This window comes from Rhinatrema bivittatum, chromosome 16 (genome assembly GCF_901001135.1).
Source record: "Rhinatrema bivittatum chromosome 16, aRhiBiv1.1, whole genome shotgun sequence".
In the NCBI taxonomy this organism is placed as follows: Eukaryota; Metazoa; Chordata; class Amphibia; order Gymnophiona; family Rhinatrematidae; genus Rhinatrema; species Rhinatrema bivittatum.
This window is the reverse complement of record NC_042630.1, coordinates 66,353,053-66,366,976: the sequence shown is the minus strand read 5'-3', so window position 1 is coordinate 66,366,976 and position 13,924 is coordinate 66,353,053. Positions and strand designations below refer to the sequence as shown.

At 42.3% G+C, this 13,924-nt stretch overlaps 1 protein-coding gene across 1 annotated transcript in view; it reads right to left on the bottom strand.

Annotated features, from left to right (window-relative positions):
- Positions 1–11,037, bottom strand: part of LOC115077804 (vomeronasal type-2 receptor 26-like) — a 48,663-nt gene extending 37,626 nt beyond the window's left edge. Inside the window, exons 1-3 of the mRNA XM_029580089.1 lie at positions 10,997–11,037; positions 4,548–4,839; positions 316–1,137 (exon numbers count right to left, since the gene is read on the bottom strand). Of these exons, the coding sequence (XP_029435949.1) occupies positions 316–1,137; positions 4,548–4,839; positions 10,997–11,037 (1,155 nt within the window). The remainder of the gene's footprint in view (positions 1–315; positions 1,138–4,547; positions 4,840–10,996) is intronic.
- Positions 11,038–13,924: the final 2,887 nt, after the last annotated feature.

Here is a 13,924-nt window from a genome sequence, read left to right as displayed (position 1 = left end):
CGGGAATAAACTTCCACATAGCTAGAGGCCACAAAATAGTGTGGCAAACTCCCCTACTCCTGAGTAGTAAGTGAAGACAGTGGAGTTTATAGGGGAGAAGGGAACATAATACATTTGTTGCATTACTGATAACTGCTGGACACATCCCTGATGGAAGGGAATAGTCAGTTGTGACAGATCATCCATATGATCCTGGTTCTTTGCAGGGATCTATTTTCCTCTCTCTTATTTAGCAATTTACATCTTTCTCATCTAATATGTTACACAAATTGAATATTACAGTAAACAAAAAAAAAATGCATTCAATCAGTTTACCTGCCATGGTTGAAATTCCAGATTTTGATCCCACCCCAGTTGAGACTTGGCTGTGTACATGTTGTGCAAAGCATGAGCCAGTGCATAGACTGCGGTATAAAGACTGTAAGTGAACTGAAAATTATTCACATCAAACCGCCAAGGTGGAAGGTTAGACAGAATCTCTTGCTCTGTGCAGTTGGTCAGATTTGAATGTTTAGTCCCGTATACAATCTCACAATGGAACGCCTCCATCCACAGAGGCTGCAGAAAAGAGGGGTCTGGGAATGTGGATGGGTGGAGATTATAGAGGAACTCCTTGAAACCTGGAATATTTCCTTTCTGAATGGCAAATGCTAGAGAGCCATTCAATGCTCTACAACTTGAAATGATGACTGGGGTGAATAGGTTAGCAAGGGAAGAGGTAGCAGCAGAGATGATCCACACTTTCTCAGCAATCATTTGCCACCATGGAAAGCAGAATTGTATTGCCATGTAACTGTTAGCACTGTAGATGATAACAGCTTTAGCAATTGACTTGTTGACCATAACAGCAATCTGTGAAAGTCTTCCAAACTGCTCAATTGTTAAAAGAAAGGCCATAGGTAACTTTTCCAGAAATGCCACGCAGCTGCCACTCCGGATAATCTCCTTCTTCAGTTCTTCGCTGCCCCTCTGATCACTATCATCTTCCGAGGTGAGAATCCCCACCCAGTTCCATCTGAAAAGGTTCAGGAGCTGAATTAAACCCTGGTACTGAGATTGATCATTTGGGACGGTGCGATAAAAGAACGGGAACTCAACCCGGTCATTGAAGAGCTGATCCATGGCTCCATAACTGATCTATGATTAAAAAAATCAAAGAATGAGCCAGAGCCAAACACAAGAGCTCATCTAATTTTTTTCTTTATCCTTTCTCTCAACTAATTTCTTTATTGCACACAATTTGGCAGTTGAACCATACACCTACGTTCAAGGGCTCCATTAAGAAAATACAAAATTAGTTTTGCATCATTTTATTTTTAGAAAACTTGGAAGCCAAAAGTGGTAAAACCAAGACATGACAATGCTTGCACCATAAGGAGGTGTAGACCGCAAGGCAAGGGCTACTCATAAATATATTAATATAGTCTAATAGAAAGGTATCCATATATGCAGAGAGGACTGCCTCAATATGCCCTAAACTAAAAGAAGACAGCTGGGAATTATTAGAAAGGGAATGGTGAATAAAACGGAAAATGTCATAATGCCTCTGTATCGCTCCATGGTGAGACCACACCTTGAATATTGTGTACAATTCTGGTCGCCACATCTCAAAAAAGATATAATTGCGATGGAGAAGGTACAGAGAAGGGCTACCAAAATGATAAGGGGAATGGAACAAGTCCCCTATGAGGAAAGACTAAAGAGGTTAGGACTTTTCAGCTTGGAGAAGAGACGACTGAGGGGGGATATGATAGAGGTGTTTAAAATCATGAGAGGTCTAGAACGGGTAGATGTGAATCGGTTATTTACTCTTTCGGATAGTAGAAAGACTAGGGGGGCACTCCATGAAGTTAGCATGTGGCACATTTAAAACTAATCGGAGAAAGTTCTTTTTTACTCAACGCACAATTAAACTCTGGAATTTGTTGCCAGAGGATATGGTTAGTGCAGTTAGTATAGCTGTGTTTAAAAAAGGATTGGATACGTTCTTGGAGGAGAAGTCCATTACCTGCTATTAAGTTCACTTAGAGAATAGCCACTGCCATTAGCAATGGTTACATGGAATAGACTTAGTTTTTGGGTACTTGCCAGGTTCTTATGGCCTGGATTGGCCACTGTTGGAAACAGGATGCTGGGCTTGATAGACCCTTGGTCTGACCCAGTATGGCATTTTCTTATGTTCTTATGTTCTTAACCCTGTTCCGGTACATTTCAAAGACATTTTCTGAGCAAGAAGCAAAACAATCAGGGGATAATATTCCATCACTGCTAGATAAACTCTGGAGGGATATTCAGTAGTGCAGCCACACTATTGAATATCACCAGCTATCTTAATGATATTATTAAGGTGTACTTCGTGAAATCCACTGCTTATTCCTGAGATAAGTAGAATGGAATTCATTGATCTTTTGGGATCCTATCAAATACTTGTGATCTGGATTGCCCACTGTTAGAAACAGGATACTGGGCTTGATGGCCCTTTGGTCTGACCCAGTATAGCAAATCTTATGTACTTAATTTTATCTGGCTATCTTTAGGACTACTGTTTGGTATGACCAGAGTAAACTAGATAAATTAACTGGCTAATTCTGAATATTGGAGTTAACTAGATATCTTAGGGCTGGATTCATCATTCTTCACATAATGGTGAATCCAGGGATGTGAATCGTTTTACGACGATTAAAATTATCGTCCGATAATTTTAATATCGTCTTAAACCGTTATGGAACACAATAAAATAGAGATTCTAACGATTTATCGTTATAAATCGTTAGAATCGTGAGCCGGCACACTAAAACCCGCTAAAACCCACCCCCGACCCTTTAAATTAAATCCCCCACCCTCCCGAACCCCCCCCCCCCCAAATAACTTAAATTACCTGGTGGTCCAGCGGCGGTCCGGAACGGCAGCGGTCCGGAACGGGCTCCTGCTATTGAATCTTGTTGTCTTCAGCCGGCGCCATTTTCCAAAATGGCGCCGAAAAATGGCGGCGGCCATAGACCAACAGGATTCGACGGCAGGAGGTCCTTCCGGACCCCCGCTGGACTTTTGGCAAGTCTTGTGGGGGTCAGGAGGCCCATCCCAAGCTGGCCAAAAGTTCCTGGAGGTCCAGCGGGGGTCAGGGAGCGATTTCCCGCCGCGAATCGTTTTCCGTACGGAAAATGGCGCCGGCAGGAGATCGACTGCAGGAGGTCGTTCAGCGAGGCGCCGGAACCCTCGCTGAACGACCTCCTGCAGTCGATCTCCTGCCGGCGCCATTTTCCGTACGGAAAACGATTCGCGGCGGGGAATTTTAGCAGGTTTTAACGATTTTAGCGGGTTTTAACGATTTTAACGATTTATCACGATATTTCCCCCCCCCCCAAACGGCAACAATACGATTCCCTCCCCCTCCCAGCCGAAATCGATCGTTAAGACAATCGAGGACACGATTCACATCTCTAGAATCCAGCGAAAAAGGGGCGGGCCTGCGAAAGACTGAAGCAGTTTGCATCATGGCAGTGCAATTTTGTTGGACGTGGTCTGGCCGGCTGCAGCCTTTCACACAAATAGGGCCAGCATAAAAGGTGTAGCTATTCGCAGCGCTACTGCTGGTGATAATGTCCCTCACATTATCGCCAGCAGTGGTGCTGTGGCCAACTCCTCCCCCTCCCCGCCCCTACTCCTCCCCTCCAGCTTATTTGTATACTATGGCACATGAAAAGGCCCTTTTCGCGGGCAATAGGGGTTTATCGTGTGCGTTAGATCCTTATTGCATTCAATAAGGCCCTAACGCACGTGATAAATGTTTAGAAAATAGCCCTCTTAGCTGGCTAACTCATCTCCTGCCAGAAATGCCTTCTGAATGCCCTTCTTTAGATAACCAGCTAATATTTAGATGGATAAGTGACCAAAAGTCAGCATTTAGCTAGATAACTTGTAAGTTATCCCTCTGAATGCATTTGACTATGGACCTTTCATTGTATATTTTTTATGTGTTATGCTTTCCTTTGAGCCATTGATGCACTAATATTCTTATAACATAATGATCTCTTAGAGGCACAAGTAATAGAATATTTCCTATGGGGGTCATTTTCAAAGGAGTTACGCATGTAAATGTGACATACTATCGTAGCAATTTTCAAAAGCTATTTACTCAAGTAAAGTGCACTTACTTGAGTAAATCCTATGGACAATTCAATGGCATATATTGTAGCAATTTTGAAAAGCCCACTTACTTGAGTAAAGTGTATTTACTCGAGCAAAAACCAGTTTTGCTCGAGTAAATGCTTTTTAAAATCTACCCCTATGAGTGTAACAAACATAGGGCTTGATTTTTTCCGATGTATTTCTTTGTTGTTCACCAAAATAAATTTCCTGAGAGGGCTCTGCAAGGATAAATAATAGTCCTAAATCTAGGTGGTAAATTATTTCTATTCAACTTTAGCAAGCTATCATACCCAGAAATCAACTGCATTAATCCAGGCTATCAAAACAAGGACAGGACAAAGCAATGAAGAATGCAGCAGATCCTAGAGATTATACAGAGAAACAAGTTTTTGCTTTACCTGCGGGTACTTGTAGATCCCTGTAAATCTGGCAATTGCATGTGATATCACTGAAGAGAAGCTTCCAATGAAACCAGCCACCTGGCCTTGCTGTTGACAGCTAAAGCCAGGAACAGCATCCATTACCCCTGTTAAGATCATCAGAGTACTGCATAGTGAAAATTCTACATTAGTGCAAGTGTCAGCAATATGGAAGCCCAGAGTGATGTTGGGTAATATGTCTATATTTTGGTTGATCTCCAGAACGGCAAAATAAAAGGCCAAGAGATGCCGAAAGTAACGTAGATTCAACCTGTGATCAAATAAACATTTCTTTAATAGATATTCAATAATTTCATGATTCACTTATATATTCAAACTGAGAAAATGCATAAGCTATAGAAATCAATGCAAATTCACTATATTCCTGAGCTGCAGTAACTTCTGCTATGCCACTATAGAAATCCACCTCCAAAGTCTGGCAGTATTTCTCAACCCTGTTCTGCAGCGCATTGAGAACCCCTATAGCTAGTCCCTATATCTGCTCATAAAGCTCAATCCCAACCTGCATTACTCCTGGTTATTCCGATACTGAAACCTCAAACACATGGATTCAATCCTGATTTGCAGCTCCTCCCTCCACCCCATTTATCCCAATGAAGGACATAAAATACGATATGTATTCTTTACAGGAACATCGGTATATAAAAATTAAAAATAAATAAATAAATAAATAAAATCAATCCTTGTTCTGCTACTGACATCCCAATCCAATCCAATCCAGTTTTTATTTATAGCCCGCTAGTACAAACTGCCCAAAGATTTAAGCATATCAAATCAAATAAAAAACACAGGATATCTGACACCAGGCTGTTTTTGGAGTCCGAAATCAGAAACAGATTATTTATTTACTTACTTTTTTACAACTTTTATATTCACCTTAATTTAACATTATCTGTTTTAAGTGGATCAGAAATTAATAGATGCACAATATTTTATGCACAAAAATGTTAATTTGAAACACACTATTCAGACAAAAACACAGTGATAATTGAAAATGCAATTGGAAAAAAATTAAATCATCATTTGAGAATCTTTCATAATTAGTTAAAAAAAAAGCTTCTCTAAACAGGTTAAGTCTTAAAATGCTTGGTTCGGAGTGAGGTATCTTTAAAGGATGCCAATGATGCATTAAAATTAGGGCATCCTGACAGTGAGGATCCAATAAAAAGAAAAGTAGTCCAAGTGCCTGTAACTAAAAACTCACCTGAGCTAAAAAATTCTAACTTATCCCTATCAATTAAAAAGCAGAATGAAAATACAAACAAAAACACACTTTGAAATGTTTGTATGCTAATGCCAGAAGTCTAAGAAATAAAATGGGAGAATTTGAATGTATGAATAAAATGTGTAAACGCTTGATCCAAAGCTTCATTTCTCTTGATTAATTCACCACAAGGATCCGTGAACTTTCTAGCACTATACCTTCTCCGTATATGGTTACTTAGCACAGCTGATTGCTTCCCATCTCAATGGAACCAATGTAATCTAAAATGTTTCAAATGAAATGAAATCATTTGTAAAGTGTGTTGTCACTTTACAAATGATTTCATTTCATTTGAAACATTTTAGATTACATTGGTTCCATTGAGATGGGAAGCAATCAGCTGTGCTAAGTAACCATATACGGAGAAGGTATAGTGCTAGAAAGTTCACGGATCCTTGTGGTGAATTAATCAAGAGAAATGAAGCTTTGGATCAAGCGTTTACACATTTTATTCATACATTCAAATTCTCCCATTTTATTTCTTAGACTTCTGGCATTAGCATACAAACATTTCAAAGTGTGTTTTTGTTTGTATTTTCATTCTGCTTTTTAATTGATAGGGATAAGTTAGAATTTTTTAGCTCAGGTGAGTTTTTAGTTACAGGCACTTGGACTACTTTTCTTTTTATTGGATCCTCACTGTCAGGATGCCCTAATTTTAATGCATCATTATTGAATGCAATAAGGATCTAACATAAAAAAAGCCAGAAAACTACTTACATATAGCATGTAAGGGCATCAGGGGGTTTTATAAAAGATTGTAAAGGTCCCATGGTGAAATCAGTCATCTGAATTATCCCACCCACGATCAAGTCTCCTCCGCTGAAGTAGGTCTTGGCTCTATTACCAGTTGGGATGCAGATAGGTTTGGGTTTCTTGTTTTGAGTAACAACTGCAGAAATCATCATCAAGATCCCACTCAGTCCCAGAAACACTGGATGGTGAATCATTTCCTCCTGTAACGGGTCTTCTGTACTGGCTCCAGTTCAACCTATGGTGTTGTCATATCTTTGCCTTGAATGAATCACATGTTGTCAATGTCTATAGAGTGAGCAGAGCATACTTGGAGACTTTAGAAAAATATATATTTGCTATCGTGAAGCCCCTGTGAAACCAGGGATTTGGTTCTTGATCTGAATGGATGTGTACTTCAGGCAGTTGGTATATGTAGCCTTAATCCCTGCCCTTAATTTAAGGGAAGATGCAAATAAGGTACACAGCTGTGATGACACATTTGTTCACATCTCTTGGTATTGGAGATAAAATTTGTAGTTGGATAAAATAATATAATAACTATTTCAGCAAATTAATCATAGAAGTAAACTGAACTTCAAAACATGTTTTGCTCTAAAGCCTGTTTTGAATCCTGCAGACATAAGGGAAAAAACACAGGACTGTTTCTATGGCCAAGTCCATAAGCAAAGCATATCAAGCAGCAGTGTCTGAATGTTCAAGAAAGCTCATCATCACCCAGTAAAAAACTGTTGCTAGCTGCAATTCTTAGGGGTTATCATAATGCTTGGGGATAACTGCAGAGAGTGGCAGTTCCTACCTTAGGAAGCTTGCTGGGCAGACAGGATGGACCATTTGGTCCTTGTCTGCCATCATATCTATGCTTCTGTGTTTCTGGATTATGTTTGAGTGATGAATGACACTGTGACTTTGAAACTATCATTTCCGAATGGTGGATTTTAGAGAATTGTATCGTGGAGTTACTTTATAGCGTAGGTGTAAGAGACCAAATATTGCATCTTTTCTTTGAATTGATTTCTTTACTCCCTTTTCTTTGCACACATTACTTCATACTCCCCTCATACATTCACATTTGTATGCCTCAGTTTCTGTGCTAAACTGACAGGAACTTTTTTCACATCTAAACTGAATGCTAACCCACCTAAGTCAACCAAAACTGAGCAGGTGTTTTTTTTCCTGCCTGAGAGCATGAACATAATTTCATAAAATGTTAGCTATTAAGTTAATGTGCTCTTCTGGACACATAGAAAGTAGTTGGTCTGTTGATCAGTGGGTGAAGGCATATTTGGAAGCTATGAGGCTAGTACTGGTAGGGATGTGCATTTGTTTAAAATGATTCTGCAAAATGCAACGAATAAGGCTGAACTGGGGGGGGGCCTGAATAAAACAACCCTTATTTATTGCATAGTTTTAAATGTATGCATGGGCCTAGGCCTCGATTAGGGTATAGGACAAAGCCCAAAGCAGGGGCCGTGGCCTAGGCCTGAGGACGATGCTAAGGTCTCAGACTAGGCCTGGGCTGATGCTAGGGCCTTGGCCAAGCCCTTTCACCCCCTTGAATCTTACCTGATCCATCGGGTATTCACGCCCTGGCTAAGGCCTGATACTGCGATCCATACTAGAGGCCACCTCTCAGGCTTTGGTCTGGACCCAGGCCCAAATCTGGGGCATTGCCTGGAGTCCAGGTTGCGATGTCTGGGCCTCAGCTTAGAGTCAGGCCCAGGTCTTGGAGGTCCTCTTCTTTACATGTCCTTTGTCCTCCTCTTTCTTCTTTAACTGATGCTTTCTGCTGGGGTCACACCAGAGTTAACTCATTGCAGCTCATTCACCTCAGAAGATGGCACCATTTTGATATATGGCAATGTATGGCAATGCCATAAATACAAATGGAGCAGTAGGCTGGGGTGATGCGTTGCTATTAATTAACTCTAGTGTGACCCCTGCAGACAGTATCATTTGAAGAAGAAAGAAGAATATGACAGACATGCGAAGAAGAGGACTTCCAAGTCCTGTGTTCTGGATCTGGGCCTAAGCCTGACCCTAGACCAAGACTGAGGCCTAGGTAGGTGGGTGGGAGGCCCTGGATGGCTTTGTGTTTGTTTAGCCATTAATTTTAATTTGTTTGATTATTATTATTAGTTTTTAACTTTTTATTTATGAATTTTCATATTGATACAAAGAATCATCTTTAGGGATGTGAATCGTTTTTTGCCGATTTAAAAAAATCGTCAGATAATTTTTAAGTCATCAAAAATTGTTAGAGTGCGTGATACAATACAAATTCCCCCGATTTATCATAAAAAATTGTTAAATCGGGCACAGGAATTATTTGGGGGGAGGGAGGGAAAACCAGCACACTAAAACAACCCCTAAACCCACCCGACCCTTTAAAACCAATCCCTTACCCTCCCGAACCCCCCCAAAATGTTAAATTACCTGGTGGTCCATTGGGGGGGGGGGGTCCCGGCACGATCTCCCGCTCTCGGGCCATCGGCGCCATTTTGGCTGCCACTAATATAAATGGCGCCGATGGCCTGATAAAAAAAAACCCCACCCGACCCTTTAAGCCAACCGCCTTAGCCTCCCCCACCCTCCCGACCCCCCCCAAAACCTTTTAAAATTACCTGGTGGTCCGGGGGGGGGCGCGGGAGCGATCTCCCACTCTCTGGCCATCGGCTGCCACTCATAAAGATGGCGCCGATGGCCCTTTACCCTTACCATGTGACAGGGTATCTGTGCCATTGGCCGGCCCTTGTCACATGGTAGGAGCACTGGATGGCCAGCGCCATCTTTAAAGATGGCGGTGGCCATCTTTACGATGACGGCGCGCGCTGCCTAAGCCGCGCGCTCCGTAAGGGGCACGCGGCTTGGACCGGCTTAGACCGGCGCAGGCGGGAAGGCGCACGAGTTCCTATATTCATCTGATCTAGAAGTAATTCAACCTCCGCAGTCCCGACATTTTTGTTGATCTTCAGAACTGTGAGTAAAACCCAATTTGTTGACTGTTCTATCATTTCCTGGAAATGCCCCACACAAAACGTAAGGGTAAGGTCAAACAGGAGGCCTCAACACCTGTAAGACCCAACCCGATTCAATCAATGATTACGGGTTTTTACTCACCATCAGAGACAGTAACCCCGGAGAGGCCTTTGATTGTGGCTGATAAGGAACAAGTATCTCCACAATCTGGCGAAGTCAGTCTAAGTCCCGGGGCACCAACTACCCCTGCTCCACCTCAAAGTGCTGACAATGTTGCTGAATTAGGCTCATCTATTTTACGGAAGTCGTTTATAGAATTGAGTCCAAATGAGGGGATTCAGCGCATTGATATGGCACAACCCCCAAAGCTTGGAGAAGCTGCGGTTACATCTGGTTTGAGAGAGCTAATAGTCGGAGATACTAGGGGACCCGACGGAACATCTCAGCATGTTGGAAATGCTCTTCTTCTTTCTTGTGTTACACATGGAATATCAGGAAACACACAGATCAATTGACCATAAAAAGTAAGGATATGTTTCTAAAGCATCTATGCATAACATTTCTGACAACATAAGATGATATAAATGTAACCAGCAAAGTAGCACATTCCAAACTTTCAGGGGAAGAACTCTCTAAGAAATTGGTCAAATTAGGAAAAACAGGCTAAAATTGAACATTAACATTACCTACTGTAGTTGTGGAAAGGAAAGACAGTTTACTAATGGAAGGCAAATGCTCAAAGTCAAATTTTAGAACTTCAAAGAAATATTTTTTTAAAGTAATATCAGGAATTTCTCCAAAAATCTTGGGGAAATTTAATAAACAAAGATTCAAATGCCTTGAATAGTTTTCCAAATGCTCATTTTGTTACGCGCCCCACCCGCAGATGTCCGCGCTCAGGACTGCTCATCTCCGGGCCCCAGTGCCAAGTTCCAACGCGGCCTCCCTTGTGGTCCTGGCCAGCCTGGCAAGGCCGTGGCGTCCCGCAGCAATGACCGCCGGGCCTCCTGTGATGCACCGGGCCTCACGCCAAGCCCCGGCATCCTCGACCTCTCAAGCCATGCCCCCAGGCGCGTGCAGAACAGCCGCGCTGAAATAGGAACCAGGGTGGGCCCTAGCTTTGCGGCGCACCCTGATTGAACCCCCGATATAAGGAAGTGACTGCCTTCACTTCCTTGCCTTGGCAATCGGGTCTTGCTTCTGAGATTGCCTTCGCATCTGTTCCTGTTCCTAGTATCATTCCAGTACTGTTCCTGTGTTCCTGATTCCAAGTCCTGCTTGTTCCTGTTCGTCTGTTCATCTTCTTGGTCTTACCCTGGACTGCCTCACTGGTATAGCCCTCAGCTTGTTCCTGACCTGCCTACCTGCCTGCTGCCTGTCAAAGACCTCAGCTTGTTTCTGACCTGCTTACCTGCCTGCCACCTGCCAAAGACCTCTGCTTGCTCTCAACATCGTTGGACCTCTGGCTCTTGACACTTGCTTCATTGACCACTCCTCGGACTGATACCTGGACTTGACCTTACTTGCCTGACCACGCCTTAGATCCTGGCTCTGGTCCTCACCTTGACTTCACTATCTCTGTTCTGGTTCTCTGTGCTGCCTCCTGTCTTCAGTCTCGAACCCTACAGCGCTCCCCCTAGTTCCTGTGGGCACACTGGACTTCCATTCTAAGGGGACCCTGCGAGGCCCACCTAAGTCCAAGTGGCCCGGGTCCCTATGGGCTCATCCTGAAGACTGGCCGGTGAGCAAAAAAATTTGTAATCAGCTGTTGAGTTGAAGGGAAGAAGGGGTAAAACCCCTCACCCTATCCTTCCATTTGGAAGGCATGATGTAGGTAAAAAAGAGCAAACTGGAGTGGAGGAGTAGCCTAGTGGTTAGAGCAGTGGGCCACAGTACAGGGAAACCAGCATTCAAATCCCACTGTTGCTTCTTGTGACCGAGGGCAAATCACTTTACCCTCAGTTGCCTGAGGTACAAAATTAGATTGCAAGCTCTGTGGGGATAGGGGAATACCTATAGTAACTCAATGTAATCCACTTTCAAGTACCAAAAAGCAGAATATAAAAATTTAAATTAACAGAAAGCTGTTGAATATTGCCTCTAGTGTACCACCATCTGGATCCCCCATTATTTGATTATTTTGTTCCAATGAATCAAGCAATCCATGAAATGAAATTCATGGGAAAAAAAACACCCCAAAACAAACCAAAAACAAATAATTTTTCCCCTGCACATCCCTATTACTTGGTAGCTTTAGCTGGAAATGCTTCACGCTGAGTTTTCCCAGATAACATGATATTTATCTAAGGAAGTTTACCTGGTTAACTTCAGACCTGCTCTCCATCACAACTAGACTTACCTGGCTAAGGTTAAACCTCTCCCATAGGGCCTCATTTTCTAAGTATCACAGGCCTGCGATATTTTAGGAAATGAGGGGCAGGGGGCCGAAATGGGGGGCGGGCCTGCGCTAGCCGGCAGCGATCGCACCATTGTGGTGTGATCGCTCCGTGTTTTGTACACAATAGCGCCTCCATAGGAGGTATAGCTATTGGGAGCGAAATAGGATGCGAAAAAGGCCTTACCTTTTTGTCATCCGTGGTGGCTTCGCGGAGCTGGCCCCGGCCCCGGTGATGCCCCGACTCCTCCTCTTTCGGGGCCAACTCCGCCCCCATTTTGGTATCACACACAAAAAGGGACATTTTGCGTGCGAAACATCCCTTACCGCGTGCGATACCTTTAGAAAATAAGGCCCATAATGTCCCTTTATTACCTTTCTTTTATCCTGGTAAGTTTTATCTAGGTAGAGAGTTACCTGGTTAAAATTCATTTTGTGCGGCAAACAATTCAAACCTTTTGTCTTTTTTCAACTAATTTCAAACACGGCCTGATTTACTGAGGCTTTTCTCCCATTCTGTCAGGCCAATGCAGTATCATTATATTAGAAAAGCGCATTGAAATGCAGCACTTGTGCAACCACCACTCCTGTGCACCCGATCCAGTAAACAAATGATATTCAAATCAATGAGGCAAGAAAAAAAAAGTGCACAGATGGGGACATTTCTGTGGTTAGTAACACGTAGAACTTTCTTGCTTCGGGCATAACTGCATCTAAACTCCTCATGGTTTTCTTGCATCAGCCGTATATAAGTCAAAGCTCCATATGTGAATATGAATCGTCAGAATTTAGATTTTCATGTAGAAAAATCATTGATTCTCAAGTAGGAAAAATTGTAAAAACTATGGGCTGGATTTTAATATCTATGCACATTTGTGCTCGCAACCCAGCGTGCACAAATGTACGCCCGATTTTATAACAAGCGCGTGCCGAGCGCAATGGGATGCAGCACATGTGCGCGCGTAACCCCCCTACATGCAGAAATCCTCCCAGATTTACGCACGTTGGCCTTTGAAAATCTGCCCCTGTGAGTTCAGGTCCTGTACATGATGCAGCTATAAATAGTGGTCAAGCAGACAAACTTTTCTATTTGTCTTGGAGCTGAAGCATGCACAGTACAGGCCAGTATGGTTTCCTGCTATATTCTTTCGACTTGCTTCTCTTTGGTATGTATGTTTAATTGCTGATATCAGTTTTTTGTCTGTTCATTGTCCCTTATGTTACTTTTCCTTTTCACTGTAGTTTTTAATAACGTTAAACCTCATTTTATTCTGCGGTTCTACAAAAGGCTGCACTTTCTAGAATTTGATAGTGGAGAGGTATCGCCGATTTTCTGTCTGTTCATTCATCCTTTTTGTTCTGCTTTTATTCTACAGTGGTTCTGTACTCTATTTATGGTAATAACCTTAGACCTTTATTCTTTTACTCCCAGGTTCAAAGGGTAGTGTTGCAGCTTTTATAATAGTTGAATGTCTGCTGCTTTGTTGAATTTGTTAGTGATCAGGTTTATGTACAAGATGATAGCTAATTTTTCTGTCCATTCATTATTCTTCTACTCTGTGGGCATAGTTTGTCTTATGCGGTATGCAACGTTGTTCCTTTGATTCTTAAAATTGTTTTATTTTATTACTTATGACCTTTTTTTTTTTATTCCAGTGTTCATATTTAAGGCAGTACTGGAGTTGGGTTTCTTTGTTTCTGTTGAAGTTATGTGTGGTAAGTAAGGTATACTTCATTGCTGCTAGGTGATTACTCTTGTGTTTTGCTATATAGTTTAGTTTTCATTACCTATAACCTATAATCTTTATTCTTAGGTTTGCACGTTTGCAGACTGTATCAGGGAGTGTGCAATGGAAATGAGATGGAAGAGAAGATGAGAAATGATGAGGTAGTAGGGAAATGAAAGAGACTGGGGAGTTGTCAGATCCTCCTCCGGCTAGGCAA